This window comes from Alosa pseudoharengus, unplaced genomic scaffold (genome assembly GCF_046254945.1).
Source record: "Alosa pseudoharengus isolate Yale_2024_CS ecotype anadromous, Long Island Sound unplaced genomic scaffold, YU_APseudo_1.1 YU_APseudo_1.1_scf_6, whole genome shotgun sequence".
Taxonomy (NCBI): Eukaryota; Metazoa; Chordata; class Actinopteri; order Clupeiformes; family Clupeidae; genus Alosa; species Alosa pseudoharengus.
In genome coordinates, this window is record NW_027468848.1 from 17750324 (window position 1) to 17768697 (window position 18374).

Sequence of the window (18374 nt, forward strand, 5' to 3'; positions counted from 1 at the left end):
ATGCCAGTATCGGCATCGGGCCATCCCTACTTGAATCCATCTATAAGACATAAAGACATTTAAGACATAAATGCAAATATCAGTGCTATATGTGTGCTCCTAAAGTCACAAATTTGCCTGCTAATACCCGACACACATTGGGTCAAAGCCAATTAGCAGTAATTAGCTAATGCACCTGATGCTGAGGCAGACTGTAGTCTGTAGGTTCAAGAATGCAGTAGAGGAGCTCTAGGCTCAGAAAAGGTTTGAGTCCCCAAAGAGTCACATTATAAGCCTGTCCTCCATTTAGCCTACAGGACTACCCTATTTTAGCCTTTTGAGGATGTTCTGTAATTGAAAGAGGCTTCAATACAGACTGTCTCACATTTTCCCCAAGCAACCAAGACTACTGACAGAGCATCTGTGAAGTCAAAACTCACTATCCAAAAAGCATCCAAAAAGGTGTAAGCATGAGGCACATGATTTTTCCTTAATTGGGGGGAGGACAAAAAGTATTTTTCAGTATTAAATTGGAGACCAAACCACAGGTTGGTGCACACCTAATCCAAGAAATTATTCATCAGAGAGATTCATACGCTCTGCAGATTTTCACACAGCTTATGCAACGGAGGATTTCTTTAATCCTGACAGTAGTAATGTGTCACGGGCAGCAGGATCAGAGAAGCAAAGCGATAGTGTCGGCGGCAATGATTTCAGATTTCAGAACGTTTTTCTCCTATGGTGAGAAATACACTGTACAGTACATCCAGTACTTCAGGTTTTCCCTTCTGATATTCACGGCTTTGTGACTAGCTTTAAGAGCCAACACTGCTACTGAAAGAGCTGTGAAGCACAGGTTGAGATCTGGCCTTAAGCGTAAAAGGTGTGAAAAGATGGGTGGACATGCACGCCTGTGACCTTCAATTTACGAGGCACCGACAGCACAGAAATGTCTGTCCTTTCTGCCAGCCGACACAGAGTGCAGCTTTTCCCCTGTATTTGATTCTTTCCCCACCTCTTTGTCTTTGAGTGAATGGACAGTTACATGCTGCCTTTGCTTGTTAAAACCACAGCCTTTACTCATGCTGTGTTTTCCTCTCTTTTAATAGCGCACACTGTCACCACGTTTGGCTGTGAAAAAGTCTGTGCCCCCCAGGGTTCTATCGAGTCGTGCAGCTCCAGGGAAGATAAAAGTGCTCGGTCCGATAAGGCGAAGACAAGTGATGGGCTCTGAAAGAGCAAGGAAACTGGCCAAGGAGATTTTATCTGCCACCACGTCAAGGAGGGAGGCCTGCAGCTTATGGGCTAGGGTGAATGTGTTGGCTGTAGCCGCCGTAAAAACAAAACACTGCTGTGTGTCCATTTTGATTTGGCTTGTTTACAGATTTCACGGGACTTACCTGTACTGTATATGCTGATCTCTGGAAGAGCTATGTGGGATTCTGTAGGGTTTGAGTTGTTTTGGCCATATAGCACCTTTAAAGCTGCAGTTGGCAAGTCTGACAGATTGATTAGCCAAATGGCTAATCAATCTGTCAATCTGAATGTCAATCTGAATGAGGAATTAGCCAAAATGTTGAATGTTTACAACTCTCATGACCCTCCCCCACTACCACCGAGCACCCTCTCATCGAGTTTTTGCTCGTCAGTGCGCACCAGACTGCAGAAGACTGTGATTGACAGTCAGATCTCACACAGCCCTGCTCTGATTAGACCAGATGAACCGGGAGCTGTGGATTTTTGCAAAACAAATAACAGGCTCTAGGTGGAGGTACAGTAGAAGTGCGTTTTTTTTTCTAAAACCGGCTGATTTATGTTGTTCTGTCGGAGCATAGTGTCGGTTTCAGTGAATATGCTCAAAAAAATCTTGCCAACTGCAGCTTTAAATCTAAAGGATGTTTCAGATGTAAAGAGTAATTGTTTATATTTAGGATATTTTACTGTGGTGGTATGTAAATGCATTCTATGCAGCACATTTGTGACTGCTGCAAGCCAATCGTGCATTATCACTGAATCTTGCATCATCCTATGTAATGTGAAATACATACACTATGGGAAAACCCCTACTTATAGCACAAGGAACTGAACACGTTTCCTGTCTATGTCTGAAATAAATATATAATGGTCTTTTTTAAGTTTTGCTGTATATTACCATGGGACAGACAACAGACAATATACCGTAAATAGTCCTCAATCTACAGTATAGATGCTATATTTGTTATTTGTGTTTCATAAAAGATGGAGATGTGTATTTGTAGTTTTTAGTATGTCATAATTGAAAGTGACAATGTATCTTTACTGTATATGTCTGTTTCACTATTGTGTACTAAAATAGTGAATCAACAGTTATCATGGTAAATGTTGTACAGACCAAACAGGACATTTTGAGCTGGACAGTAGAGAAAAGCCAAGTTATGGAGCATCAGGGTTTGTGGGCCAGCACATCTGCGATGGAAGCACTCGCTTAATGCAAGCGTGTGATGGGGCCACACGCAAGAGGAGAATCCTGGATGTCAGCATGACTGGCTGCCAACCACTTTAGGAGGCAGGAAGTCCCAGCACAGGCAGTCACGCTGGCAAACACAGGGGCCAAATAGGGAAGCAGAGGGGAGCCGAGAGCTCAATCTGGGTGTCTGGATAAGGGCAGAGTCAGGAGTCGGTGATGCGAGTGACATGGTATCTCTGTGTGCAGCTTCATGGGAGGACAGGGTCAAGCTGCAAGGCACCTAGAATCAGAGGCTCAAGGAAGTGGCAAAAACTGCCATAAGATACTGTACAGTAGGCCATGTGTAACAGAGCTGTTCAGTCATGTAACACTTGTTGAAGCAGGTGAAGGGGATTGTTGATTTGTTCATGTTCAAGATGTCTGTGCCTCATTCCAGTGACAGTGCAAAATCCTAAATGTATACAATTACTCTTTACATCTGAAACATCCTTTGTATTTAAAGGTTCTACATGGCCAAAAAGGACTTAAAAAATAACAGAAAAACTTAAACAACCGTTTTGGAAATCTCAAGTGGAAAAGAATTGTGTAGGGAATTCAACCATGCCATACAGTATATTCATGCCTCTACTCCAAATTATCTCTATCATGCCATATATTCATGTCTCTACTCCAAATTATCTCTATCCCAGATGAGTTGAAATAATTAACTGTTTAATAGAGGAGTGAGAAGAATCAATTGACAGCTGATAGTCAGAGCTGATGAAACAGCTGTATGTACTATATCTATGTAAAGTTGATACATTTACCTGCTCATGGATGCAAATGCTTCAGAGGCTATGAGGTATACGGCTAAGTAAAGCATAGATTATACAAACAACATTTTAACAGATGGGCTTGTCACAAATCCTGACAGATTCAGAAATAATTTCCCTCTCCGTCTGATGTCTTGTCTGATCTTTGGCTTTGTTTGATCTCCTCGTCTGCCATTGTTGCATGTCAGGCTCTCAAACACCCATCAATTGCTTTAGACTTGTTCAAACTCGAATCCTGGGATTCCTACAAGGAGTAAACGATGATGCCCCCACCTGTTCTCCCCCAGTTCTGTATTCCAGGCATTCTCTGGCAGCAGAGTCTGCAACACCAACTCTCATGATTTATTCACACCTCTCGCATATGGCGCCGTAAGACCACATGGGGGAGAATATGAATTTTTAAGCAGTATTACCGTCTAGCATAATTTCTCCCAACAAAACAGACTTTTTATTCAACCAGGGGAGAACCTGTAGGACCCACGCCGCCGCACGTCCCCAGAGCCTGGGCTAAAAGTGAGATTGATGTCCTCCCTCGGCCCGAGTCGACAGGTAATCAAATCAAGGAATGAGCCTCGCCGCGTGGCAAACCACCCACCTGATACATAGCACGCTCCCCGCAGAGAGAGAGACGGAGAGAGGGAAGAGGAAAAGGAGAGGATTCCACTAAACAAACACAAAATGTCAACGTCTCCCGAACAAATTTCCGTGGCCTTTTGGGAAATATCGCAATCAGACAAAATATTACAATCACGATCCGCCCTGACGCAACTAACCAAAATCTTATGCAAGTGTGTGTGTGGGCGTGAGTGGTGCTGAAGGGGATGAATGAACTAGTGGTGGGGAGTCTTTTGCGTTGACAAAGGTGGTGGTGGTGGTGGTGGTGGTGGTGGTTTAGGGGGTCGTTATTAGTTTGATGCTGATGATGACTACTGAACGTCCCTTTGCCTTCCCAGCCCCCTTTCATGACCCCAGGCATAGGATGACAAAGGGAAGCCCATTAGTCACGTGACCTGGGAACGAGAGGTCAAACAGCACCCCCTGTCTTTTGACCCTCCAGGCTTCCCTCAGCAAAACAACACATGCAGATGACAGGGTAGAGGAGAACAGCATTGCGAACAGAATGCGTCCTTCTCATACATGCAGCGAGCAGGTGGTGGTAAGAGCTAAGAGTCGCTCCGTGGTTGTCATGCGGAAGGAATCTTGTGCAAGGAACATGTAAGGCATTCTAAAGAATCTGATCAGACATCAATCAAGGGAAAGTGCTAAAACATATTGTACTACTGTTTGTTACGTAGTGAGGGGAATGTGTGGCATCGGAAGTCTCCGATGTAATCGTGAATCGTGTCATTCATGCACATTCCTGTGTTAGATATTTGAAATATGTAGAAAGCATTACATTCATGTGTTAAAACCTTAAAATGATTGTGCCATTTCAAAAAGAAAAAAAGAGAAAGAAAAAAGCAAGGAAAGCAGAGGGAAAGCAAATGTGTAACCATGCTTTTAAAATACATCCCATAGTACACAGTGTGTCACTTCATGTCTCTTGGACATGTAAGGTTTGTGCTGTTACATCCCCATGGTACACAACTAATGCCCTCAGTGGCGTTGATCAGTCACATCTATTTGCTATTTCTTGCGGTTTTGCTTTGTTGTGTCAACATGAGCTGAGTGTAGCCCCCGCTCTGTGTGGCTCCTCAGCCCAGCTGCTGTGCTGTACTCACGAGTGTTGATCTTCTGCAGGGAGATGTGCTTCTCCAGCTGCCTCCGCAGCTTCACCTCTGCCCCGTACTTCCCTGTGGTGCCGTTGTCAGCCAGGATGAAGTGGGAGTGCAGGCTGTTCAAGACGGTCAGCTTGCTCAGTGGATTGGACATGGTCTGATAGGGCCTGACCACCTGGGACATGGGTTTTGGACAAGTAAACACATGGGTACACACACACACACACGCACACACACACGCAATGCACAAATGTGAATACAGTACATGCATGTATTACTGACAGACACGCAAAGCAGTGCAATTAATCTCCCTGCTGACTAATACTTAAATGGCATCCTGTTGGTGCTATCTGTAATGATTATAAATGAAAGAGTCCTTTTTTTTTCTTTCCCTCTCACAGACACAGAATCTCCCCCTTTTTTGGGTCTTATTTCATATGAGTAAAGTGCACACTCAGTACACATTGGGAAACACTTTTAACCGCTTGCAGCATTGCAGCTGTTTTCTCATAGCCTCTCTGCGTCGCTGTGGTTACATCACTCAGTGACATGATGCAAGTGCCCAGAGAGAGGAAAGAAGGAGGAAAAGGGAGGGCGGAGAGAGAGAAAGAGAGAAGGAAAAGGGAGGGAGGAGAGAGAGAAAGAGAGAAGGAAAAGGGAGGGCGGAGAGAGAGAAAGAGAGAAGGGGAGGGGGGTCATAAATATGAAATCCCTGCATCCGCTGCTTATGCCTGCATTTGCCTATTTCAGCCCTTCTGAATTGGCGGTAAGCACTCTCTGAGCGTCTTATAGGGTTATGTAATGGGGAATTAGCATTCCTCAGTAGAGGCAATATGAACCATGGAGAAAGATCTAATGGGAGAGCGCCTGGCAGCCCCACCCTCACCCTTTCCTTTAATAAGACTCTGAGTGAGGTCCTTTGGCTCAGGTCGGCAGCTGTGGTTACTCATGCCCTGCCATTTACAAAGCCTCCAGAGAGTGGCCTGTTGTGTATCTAAAGGATGTGCACACACAAACACATACTGTACGCATGCACACACACACACACACACACACATACACACACACACATATGCACGCACGCACACACACATACACACGCAAGCACACACACACACGCACACACACATACACACACTTCGCTTTACTCACACACACACACACACACTTCGCTTCACTCTCTCTAAACTGTAATCACTCACATCCTTGCCCACGAGGTCTTCCTGATTCTCCACGATGCCCCAGGGGGCGATACCGATGGTACAGATCTTTCCGCGAGATTTGGTGGCATGGTCCTTGAGCGCATCTCCGACATGACGGATGACCCCTGCGTCGGTGGAGCAACAAGAGCAAGAGAGGGCTTGAGAATGGGAGGTGACGTGAAAGCCAAACACTCCATTAGGTCACAGGGAATTGCGCTGCATGCCCCTTCTGGAGGCACAGGCTCCAGGTCGCCACTCAATCCCTGTCAAAGATGGGGCAGTAAGCTTCTCCCTGACATCCAACCTGACTCACTCAACACTCATTACTCACCCAGTATGTGTGATGGGGATCACCTTATTTTAGGCAACAATATCTTTTTTTTCTATCTCACTGTATACATGTACTGTATACATAGCCTCTCTTATTACATATTATTATCCTATTCTTTACAGTATGCTTTCTCAAAGGTTTGCAACATGGGATTTCAGTGGTAACCTGAGGCAAAGCCCAGATATTTTATATGACTATCGTGTCTGTCCAGAAAGGCCATGTAAGTCAAGTAAAGCTCCCTTGAGCTTGTAGCACCTGTGTTGGCTCCTCCTGTGAAGATCCAGGCACCGGTTGTCATGGCAGCCTTGATGAGGCCCTTGCCGAACACCTGCTTGAGTTTGGGCTGCAGCTCGAAGTTCTGTAGCCCCCCGTGGACCGAGATGAGCAGCTTCGGGAGCTCCAGTTGCCATTCCTTGGTCATCAGGTGCAACAGCAGGTCGGGTTTGGTGTCATAGGAGACCCGTACATACTAGATGTGGAGACAGGTCACACAAATAACACATTGCTACTATCTACAGTATCTCCTCCATGTTTAAAAAGGAACATTTTAGACAGGATGTTACTGTGGGATGTTTCTATTATCGGTTTTAGATGTGCTCTCTTTCTAGTTAATATCACTGTCTAGAGAAGGGGCCTGTCTGCAAAGGATTATTGTTTTTTGAGAGACTCTTGTTGAAATAGAAATGAGGGGCCCGTAAAGCACAACAGAAACAAAGTGCATCAAGTATTAAGAAAATAAAAGAAACACCATTATGTTGGCAAGCTTGAGAGAATAGATATGATGAGCCTATCATGTGTTCTTTGGTACCCTAATCATATCCTAATCTCCTTTCATAGATGCAATTTGCAGTTAGATCAATTCTCTACAAAGACACATGAATAAATGAATCTTGATGAAAATACTGGATACTTCAGTGGCATTTCCGTGATCAAATTTGTGAATGTGCCTTTCTTGGCCCTCATGCACAAACTGTTTAACATTGATCATGATTACTATCCGTGACCACACTTGTAAGTTACAAGTCTAACGTGCTTTGAACCCAACTGACTGAACCCAACTGACTGAACCCAAGTCTGAGGCTTCATAGCAGTTGTCAGGTGCACAGCTTTACCATGGCCTTGTTGGAATGCCCTCCGCCTTGGAACTCGATGGTGCCAAAGGCATCGGTAGGACTGAGCTGCGTGTGCTTGCTGATCGACCATTTCTCAGAAAGGCTGTCATTCTTTGGCAACCGCTCGGACTTGTCATTTTGATTGGAGGAGATGCTGGGGGGTAGGCCCACATGCTGTCCAATCAAACGACCGCAACAGCACCTGCAGGGAGAGAAGACTTAACTATTATTGAGTGTCAATATGTGGTGACATTTCTGCACTTCTCATGACAAGTCTTGCTGTAACTCAGTTCCCCAGTTTGGCCTGAAGCTGAGTGATATAATGTCTTGACATATCCACACTGAAACACATCAAATCTCAACAGGGCAATCTCAGTACAAATCTGCCACACATACCTATGGGGGTCTTTGGAGCTCACTATGATATGAACACATTCTCTCTTGCTGAACGCTCTCTCGATCCATGACTTCTGTGCCTGCACAGATAACAAAGACAGAGAAGGAGAAAAAAGATAATCATTGAGATTGGACACGGAGGGTTGAATATCCCGCAAAGGCTCGGTCCACTGATGCCCATTCGTAACACCTTTTTTACCCCATCACCCTGCTGGCTTTCCACTGCTATTTAACATTCAACTGTGTTCTCCTCAGTCAGTTTACTCCCTTACACTCATATGCACATCCAAATTTGAGACAGGGATTACTCACCTTCGACACACTCTAATGTGTTTGAGAATTATAAGAGTCATAAGAGAAAGTCATAAGAGAAACCGGAAAATCAATATATTAGTTGTATAATTATGTATGCAAGGGGGCATCTCGTCTCTACAGATTGTTTCTTAGGAACTGGGGTGAGTGTAATTGGATTTATGCATTTTTAATGAAGATCAGACTCATTCATTCAACGCTATTATAGAGGACTTGTAGGAGAGACTGGTAAAAGTATTTGGGGAATAAAGCTCATGGCAAGGCATTGTTTGGGGAAACACAGAAACAATCATACACATGAACACAGTCAAACACCACACAAATCCAGCAAAGTAGAGCAGCACACAGACTGCTCCATGTTGGAGTATTCAGTGTAGCTCTCAGGTTAAGCCATGTGGGTAGTATTTTGGTGTCATTTGACATGAAGAATTGGGCCGATGAATTACAGCAGGGCTGATGGACAGGGATTATGGTCTTAAACGTCCAAACCAACCCAGTATAACATAACAATGCAGCAGTGTGTGTGTGTGTGTGTGTGTATGTATGTGTGTGTCTGGTGTTCCACCTTCATTCATTTCGGATTACATCTGTGATTACCTGAGCTGCTTGGACAGGGATTGCCCCTCACACAAGAAAAAAATCATACTTATTTTCTGCTAGTAAGCGAGCATTCTAACACCCCAAATATCAGTACAGCCTGCAATCCCCAGTGTGCTGTGATTTCACAAGACAGCAGTGCACCTACTGAACCTAATACAAAAGTGAAACCAATAGCCTACTCTTAAAAAGTTAGCGATAGGAAGAGGGATGGGGAGTGGGGGGAGGATCAGCCTCAAAGAGGAGACTTAACATGATGACTCAGCAAGCTGGAGCGCATCACTGACAGGGCACATTCATGTATCTTTACGCCGCTGTGAACACACACAAAGTAGACCTGCGCTCAACCAGATACTTTGTGACAGTTCTGGCATGGGAACAGCTTTGGTCTGGTAGACAGTGAAAAGCAGCATATTACTACTAACTACTACTAACACATAAAAGCACAACAGGAAATCAACCCATATCACATTCTCTTTTTTTCAGTCATATTTTCAATGCTTCTTGGCATTCCTCTTTAACCCATACCCCAGGTTTTCCCCACTGAACTGAAGTTTTAGAATTCCAGCACATAATTGGCTGGCGGCTGATAAGCTCATTTAATTAAACCGTATGTAATGGAAAGTAGCTGCAGACAGCCCCTACAAAGAACCCTGCCGGGGGCAAAGACATGGATTGGCTAAGGGTGAGCAGGAATGACTGCCTTTTTACTTTCAACCACCAGTTGCTGAAATTGACTGCTGTAGCACAGCTAGCGTCCCTTTTGCTCTCTCTTGTTGGCTCATGGTCTTGTTTGTCCATTTTGTATCTGATTTGACTAGGTCTCTGTTCATTATTGTCAGTGCCACAAGCACACAGCGCCATAATTAAGATTTACCTGTGGGTCCTCACCACCTAGGACGAGTGAACAGCTTTGCTCTTTGCTGGAAGTCGTCAGGTCAGGCAAAACAAGCCTGGTCAAAAGTGGGCACCTCCAAAGAGGCAATGCTGATTTGTGGTGACTGAGTAGTCTACACATAGATATCATTTTAACACACACTTCACCATCAAAACATGGTGTTTTAAGCTAAAAGGTTTCAAAAAGAAGTGGACCACTTCTAATCATCTATAATGGATTGTTTATATGGCTAACAGCATATGAGCACACACATGACTTACTTTCAAGTTTCAAAAGTTCAAAGACTTTTTTTATCTCATCCTTTCAACCAAACAACACAGGAATCTATGCATAATTATATTAATTAAATAAATACAACTCAAATGTTTCACTTGCAAATGACCCTTCTAAATAGCAACCTCTTTTACCAGCATGGAAAATAAGTGTTGGGTGGTTTTCCTCTACCTGATGGGCTGCTTCGTTCCCATGGCATATTGTCCAGTAGAGTAAATATCAGGGTCATTGGTGGAGGTGCGGAGCTCTCTGCCTGCCCAGTGTTCTCCCCTGATGGGCAGCTAACATCCTGTCCCTTCTGCTTGGCTGGCCGGAGAGCTTTGGAGTAAGAGATCTGCATATGTGGCCCAGTGGGCTCCCTGAAATATGCCTGGGATATTGGGATTAGCCCCCATCACAGGGTGCCTGGGCTAGAAAAACTCCAGCCAGGACGCCCCACAGCACCCCACCCACCCAGCACTCAGCTCCTCCTCATCCAATCCGACGCCCCAACAACAACAAATCCCCAATGGCAGGATCTGGCTGGGTATACTGCCCCCCCCCCCCAACATCCCACCTCCCCTTTCAACACCAAACACACACACACACACATGGACACACACACACACACACACACACACACACACACACACACACTTTCCCTCTCACACTCTTTCTCTCACACACACACTCACACACACATACACACAGACACACATACAGACAGACAGACACACATACAGACAGAAGGATAGACACACACACACACACACACGGTAGCAACAAACCTGGCACCACCAAAATGCTCTAAATTGCTTTGAGCTAATCCCCCAGAGAGGTTTGTGCCATAGGTGTTTGCTCTCACTGCTGCTGGAGGTCAGCTCTGCCATATCAGGATTTCACAAGAAAGCCAGACTCCTCCGTAACGTTTAACTCAGCGGATTCCTTAAAGGACCTTTCAAAGTTACAAGCGAATGTGCTCCCAAGGACTTGGGGTGTATTTGTGTGTGTGTGTGTGTGTGTGGGGGGGGGGTGGTGTGTGTGTGTGGCAAAAGATTAACAATGCTTGTCACCAGGTTGTCCTGACACTCTGCAATTACTATCGCTTTGCTGACACGCCGACTCGGTGGAGAGACGTTCCCGTTTTTTTTACTGTAAGAGGAAACTTTTGCCGAGACGGATACCTGGCGGGGCTGTCTGTCATCCCACTGCCAGCTACTGCACCTCGACAAGAGCGGAGTGGAGGATGGCGAGTGTGTGTCGGGGCCTTGCCATGGAAACCAGAGAACAGTTCCATTCAATTTGCTGCTCCCTCTCTTCAATCAGTGGTGCAGTTGTTGTTCAGTCTGCCTGGTGCAGAGGAGGGTGGCTGGATGTTGTCCACTCAGACACTCAGCTAGCCTACTACGAGTTCAGTACAGTCCACGGTTGGCTTACTGTCATAATATGAATGAATGAATGAATGAATGAAGGTTTTCTGTTAGTTCGACACTTTTTGTCTATATCCTACTCGACTAAAAGGGAGATAAGCAGGGAGAGAGCACTGACAGAGACTTACCATTTCTGTTGTTGCAGTAATTATACTAATAATGCAGTGGTATACAGCAGCATAATAGTATAGTATAGTATAGTCAGGGTTGGGTCAGATTACTTTGAAATGTAATCCATTACTGACTACAAATTACATGGCAATTTTTGTAATCAGTAACGTAATCAGTTGGATTACCAAAAACATGTAACGTAATCTGATTACTTTAGGATTACTTCAATAAATATGTCCATTAAGTAAAAGACACCACCAAAGAATTGATGAAAGAATTCTCATTCTATTTTTCTCCACTCTTCTCCAAACATGCACAACTCAGCTTAGCTGGACAAAGAATTTAGCTTTCGCTGGATTTTTGTGACCCAGGGACATGGCCTGAGATTGGCATTAAACCCAAATGACACCATGTCCATTTCAATTGTGGGGGTGAGAAAATTATTATTTTGGGATGTTTTTCAACCAGGGGGACCTGGTGACTTTCTCAAAGTAAACTGTAACACTAAAACAAGAGGCTACATTAAGATTAGGAGGAAAAGATCAGGCAGTGTGCCGAGAGACCTGCCCGAATAGTATGTAAGTAAGTATATCTTTTGATCCCGTGAGGGACATTTGGTCTCTGCATTTGTCCCAATCCGTGAATTATTGAAGCCGAACCGGCAAGCCCAAAGGCCTAAGCCCTAACCAGTAGGCCATGGCTGCCCTAAAAGGCAGCATTTGAACATTAAACCACACAATGATCCAAAACATACAGCTAAACAAGGCAAGAAATGGTGGAAGAGAAGTGAGCACAAGGCCAAAGTGATGGCAAAGTTCCTGCCTCAAACCCCAGATTGCTGCTAAAAAGGTGCAGTCTACAATCATTGTGGAGACATGAAGAGGCTTGGTGGGTAGAGCTGTGGTGGTAAATAAAGATGTTTCCAGTGATTGTTTAAAAAGGGTATGAATAATTTTGAACACACATTTTTTCATAAATATTTAAAAAAAGATAAAAACACTTTTTTTTATTCCATGTTTTTACCACATTGTCTTGCAACCTTTTGGCATGTGCAAGTGTCATCTCACTAATAAAACAATAGTTTTAACAGCACAGGGTGTAAGAACAAACATATTGGTCAAGAGAAAATCAATATTTGCCAGGGGTATGAATCATTTTGTTCTTAACTATATCTTAAAAAAGTCTAAAAAGTGAAATCTGAATGAACTGCTTGTCAAATTAAAAGATAGCTAGGCTATCATAAAAAAGTTGCATTGTTTGCATGATAAAATGTAATCAGGTAATTCCCAACAATGCAACTGTAATCTGATTACATGTAATCCGTCACTACCCAAACCTGAGTATAGTATAGTATACAGTAGTATAGTATAGTACAATATGGTGTTAAATTCAATCAATACCACATGCTGTATCTCAGGCCCAGCAAGTGTAACTGTTAGTAGCAACCTGTTTAGTCCATGTGGTAACAATAAAGAACCCTCAGAACTTGACCGAAAAGCAGAACAATATCTGTCTGGCGACTGAAGAGATAAAAATAACAACTAGACAAAAAAAACAGTGGACTTAAACAACAAAACACACAGAAACCGACGGAGTCATCATAACATTCACCTCTCCTCCCAAGGCAAACATCTCATCACTTAGACATGAGGCCTTTTTCCCAGGCTAACATTTATACATGTTTCTTGGAATTTCAAGTATTGTTAAAAGCATAGGTAACATTTGTGGAAAGGTCACAGTTGTCAAATTGTCACATGCAGAAGCCAGTTTATTGTTGTAATTAAAAAAGCACCCAGAAACTCAATACAGACATGAAATGTGAACATCAACACATTGACACTTGCTATTTACAGGTTTTACTGCCACTAAATCCACCAATCAGCAATCCTTCAGTTGTGGTTCAAACCAGACACAAATCTGAAATGTTATTGGATTTGATCTTTGCTTAACATTAGAAGAGACTACTGATGGACTTCATGAGACTAGTTTATCCACAGCCAATGCATGGAAGGGACTTTGCTTATCAATCACAAACACCCTGTGCTGTTAAAACTATTGTTTAAACTATTGTTTTATTAGTGAGATGTATTTTATTAGTGAGATGTCTTTTATTAGTGGGTTGCTCTCCCGTCTCCCACCCTTAATTCAACCATGCTCCTTCATCATTTCAGCAAGGACAATTATATCTGCTATTTTTATGACACCCCTCTGACATAAATATCCCCTCACTAAAAATGCATGAACAATTTCTTGTAGGATATGATTTGTATTCATCATGATTTTTTACAACCAATGTGCTGAACAATCAAATCAATAATTAGTTTTGAAACTATACTATGGATGTAATCATTTTGCAATTATTGCAATCATTTCAGTCAATGCACATTACAGTGTGGCACATGCCTCTATCAGGCCACTTCCATAGTGAATGAGCAAGGTTGTCTGTCACTTAAAGAATAAACCTTTGATATGTTGTTTTAGTCATTAGTGAATGCTAGCGGCAATGGTCAGTCCAGATGAAAGTTCTCTGGCTGCGAGGGGCCCTGCACTGAGTCCACACTTGTTGGGGCCGCATTCCTTTGCGAGTTCATTTCATGTGGATTACAGCATTATTTGTGTCGCTCTCCCCTCAGCTCCGGCTAATTAAAACCTCCACTGATTAGTTAAAGACTGTTTATCCCAGGGTGTTCCGGTAATGCAGCCGGTTGCTTTTGCCCAGTACAAAAGAGGAGCTTGCAAAAGTCCTGAAGCAAATCTGCAGGGGGGATTCATAGTGAATTCCTGTAGAATTGCTCTGAGCTCTGAGTGTTGGTGTGGGCTTATTACTGAAGCAAGAGAATGTTTAATAGGTAGGGTGGATAGATTAAAACAGTCTGTTTGGCTTCCTAGATGACTCCTCTGTTTCTTAAACTGGTGAGCTAAGTCTCTGTTATCATCTTAGGGAGCCTTGCGGTTGAAGGCCTAATCAATATACACCTCTAATGGAGCAACTAAGGATGTGCTCGGGGCAAACAGCCAGCCATTCGCTGCAGGGAATTGGAATTGCAGAGGGAAGGGGAAGATCTAATCAGGCTTTCTTGTAAATGTCCTCTAAATGGCTGCTCGGATGTTAAGAAAGAATGGATTTCTTTCTGCGCTGCTGTGAAAGCATCACAACTGTTTTTTGAGTTCTGAGAAAATGTAACATTAAGATTATCATTGCTTTCTGGTGTAATATTACGTTTATTTAGAGCGAACGACGTGTTTCGCCGTCAGCTTCTTCTGATGTCAGAGACACCAGCACCTGGGATCCTGAAATGGCCAGTGCACAGGAATTTTGTCTTATTAAATCTTAACATTGTTTTACTGAAAGTGTTTTTGCTGTGCCAGAAATGTCTTCACACACACATAAATGCACACACACACACACACACAGGCACAAACCTGTGTGCACACATCCAAACCCACACACAAACACACCCACACACACTCACAGCGAACCCAAACTTGCCCATGAACTATTTATAATGGACAGACCTAGATGTAACATATCCAGGTCTCTCCAACACAGCAGCACATACAGTATCTCAAAGGTATTTAAAGTGGTTCTTTGCTCATACATGTTACATGATAGACTAAACCAACCTCATGTAAAATGTATGGCACTACATCCTGTGAACTTAAGACCCTTCACACTTTGTCCCTTGGCATTCAAAAACCCTACATGTGAGTATGTGTGTGAGTGTGTGCGTGTGTGTGTGTGAGTATGTGTGTGAGTGTGTACGTGTATATGTGTGTGTGTGTTTGCGGGTGTGTGTGTATTTGTGTGTGTGTGTGTGTGTGTGTGTGTGTGTGTACGTGTGTGTGTGTGTGTTTGCGGGTATGTGTGTGTGTGTGCTCGTGTGTGTGTGTGTGTGTGTGTGTGTGTGTGTGTGTGTGTGTGTGTGTGTACGTGTGTGTGTGTGTGTGTGTTTGCGGGTGCGAGGAGACAGACGCAAACACAATAACTGAGCAGCCGAAGCAGAAGGATGGGAGCTTGTTTTAGCCGTGTCATTCCCAATACATCTCCCCCCTGCAGAATAAGCAGGGGCCCCCGTTCCCATAGGCCTGCACAAAGCCGGGCGCGGCGCCATCTCAAGCGGCCAATAATCACTTGTGGCAAGGCCATTCTGTGGGCCACGGCTGAGAACATGACCGCCTAATGCTGCTGCCCTGCTTCCCTTCCTCAGTGCAAAAGCATCCATTCCCCTGGACACACACACGGAGGAAACGAGGGACGGAAATAGCAAATAGCGAACCTCCAAACATCGTAAGAAGCTTCGGCGCACCAAAATTGCTAGCAGTACCTAAAAGTCGTCTGAAATGAGTGGCCGCTCTTTTGGCTTCACACGGCGTGCATAGGAAGGGAGAGGAAACCGTGTCATGATGCACAGTTGAGAAGCGCAATAATAAACAAACTAAATATGGCTCTTTTATAACAAAGTATGAACATAACTCCGATATAATATAGAAGGAATGCAACAACAGCAGTCTGTAGAAAAAGATCTCCGAATTCTTGTAGCATAGCAGCTCTTTCTTTTTTGATTTCGGAGGACATATGGTGGGGCGGCTACTACCCGAAACTAGAAAGTTGCTAGGTCGGTAATCGCCTACAGAGGGCAGCTCAGACAATGGCAGAAGTGCCGTTTGTCATGTTATGAGGTTATGGGCCATTAAAATGATTTTGGAAACGTTATGTTAAGGTAAAAAGAACGGTTAAGGGTGCCTTTAATGTGTGATTAAACAGCACACTGGCCTGTAGTGTTTTTGAATAGCAGTCTGCTGTCATTTTCTATTTTGAAGCTAACATCCATAATGCGGTGGTAATGGGGGAGGGTAGCAGGCCATATCACTTTGGGGAAAAGGCGGCTTAAAGGCCTGTCACCAAACCACAGTGGACCGTGAAGATGTCTGTCATATTGTCACACTGCTGCCTTTCAGCCATGCTGTAATTTATGGACTAAACTTAAACCTTAAACCTGGCCACTGTGAATTCTCCTGTGTGACAGGCTGTAGAATTTATAATAACACAGCTAAATCGGTGTAGCAAATGACAGTGGCCCTTTGGAAATGACATGTCAAGAATACGTTGGTACTACAGTATTGCACTGAGCATACTTTTACTAAAAAGAATTCCTATTTTACCGAGGACTTCATTCCTCATTCTCCCAATAGCACAGAGCACAGTGAGATGAGTGGCGTAAAAATGGCCTGAGATGGAAAAGTCTAGAAAGTGATCTTTCGAGACCTGTACATTATGTAATCAGAGTCTGCAGTCTGCATTCACAGGATGGAGGATGGATTTTTATATGCGTCTGATCAAAACAATAAAACATGACCCAGTGAGAGCAGAGGATGCGTCTATCAGATCAGTCACGCACTGAGTCAGTGCCACTCCACGAGCATAGGAATGCGTCCTCCCATACCCTATACTTATGCTCCCAGGGAGCCAATTTTCTCCATCAGTCACAGGCGGAGATCAATCTGTTTGACCGGCACTTATCTTACAGTGTCCATCTCCGATGTTACTGATGTGAACACACTCATTTTAAATGCTAAGGTTAACACATGCTTGTGTCAGCTTTGTCACACAGTCAAGTTAAGCTCTTCACCTCCTGCATTCAGTGTCAATCGAGTAAAGCCAAGTCACAGTTATGCAATATCAAACACTTTTGATTTAAAAGTACTATTTTTAAGATCAGTCAGTTTAGAAGTTGCGTAGTAAGCACATTTACAAAACAACAACTGCAGTCAAACCACAAACAGCAGGCTTTGCACAGCATCTCATCACCCTTTCTTTCAATGCAGCCCATTTAGTACATAATTAATCATTTTAGAATATATCCCTATACAGGCATACTGTATACATTCCCATTAAAGTGTGCAGCAGATTATTATTTTATCCTATTTTGGATACATTAGACAGTGTTTAACAGTCATTTAAATTCAAGCACACAAATATGGAATTATGTGTACAAGTACAGCTATGAGATCCCATGTTATTACAACATAATCACAGTGCTGTTCATAAGGAATGGATGATTAAACATGATCCATGGTTTTCATCATGTAATATAAATGAGCCTTACAGAATGTTCTCATCTCTCTTCTTATTTAGTACTGATCCCAGAGCTGTGGCAGAGCTACTTAAGGTCCCTGTCACCATATTGAATCACTCTTTTTTTTTTATATTTTTTCCCTTTTGGCCTTTTGGTTCCTGGTCTACATGCTCTCTCCTATTGTGTTGTCCTGTTCATTTGGGGGCAACTATGTTCCAACCACTTCTAATCCTTTCCTTAATTGCACCTATGCTATTCTGGTGTAGGTATTGAGGTGACAGAAGGTGAAGGCTGTGAAATTGCCTTTCGTTCTACCCGACTCCAGGGCACGCGTGGTTTAGAGACGCGTTAATAATTAAAGGAGTTGTGTCATAAATAACCTCGTCCGGTCTGTCTCCATCTTTGCATTCCACTACACTCGTTTTTCTATGCTTTTATTTTTTCCCCCACGCCACACTCTTCACACTCCTTTCCTCTTCTCATCTCCTCCTCTCTTTCTGTCCTTTCCACTTGACTTCACAGCCTTCTCTCCTCCGCACTCTCCTCTTTCTCTCCTGGCCACTCTTCATTTCCTCTCCTACTCTCTTCTGTCCTCACCTCCTTCCCTCTATCTATCTTCCCTTGCTTCCACTCCACACTCCCCTCCCCTCTTTCTCTCTCTGTAATTTCCACTCCACTCTTCTCCTCCTCCTCTCTCCTCT

The 18374-nt window shown here is 43.6% G+C and overlaps 1 protein-coding gene across 1 annotated transcript in view; it reads right to left on the reverse strand.

The window, feature by feature from the left end:
• The window catches only part of trpm3 (transient receptor potential cation channel, subfamily M, member 3), a 120440-nt gene that overhangs the window by 42785 nt on the left and 59281 nt on the right, over positions 1–18374 (reverse strand). The window contains exons 2-6 of the mRNA XM_076269952.1: positions 7997–8076; positions 7601–7802; positions 6744–6957; positions 6158–6282; positions 4959–5130 (exon numbers count right to left, since the gene is read on the reverse strand). Coding sequence (XP_076126067.1) covers positions 4959–5130; positions 6158–6282; positions 6744–6957; positions 7601–7802; positions 7997–8076 — 793 coding nt within the window. The remainder of the gene's footprint in view (positions 1–4958; positions 5131–6157; positions 6283–6743; positions 6958–7600; positions 7803–7996; positions 8077–18374) is intronic.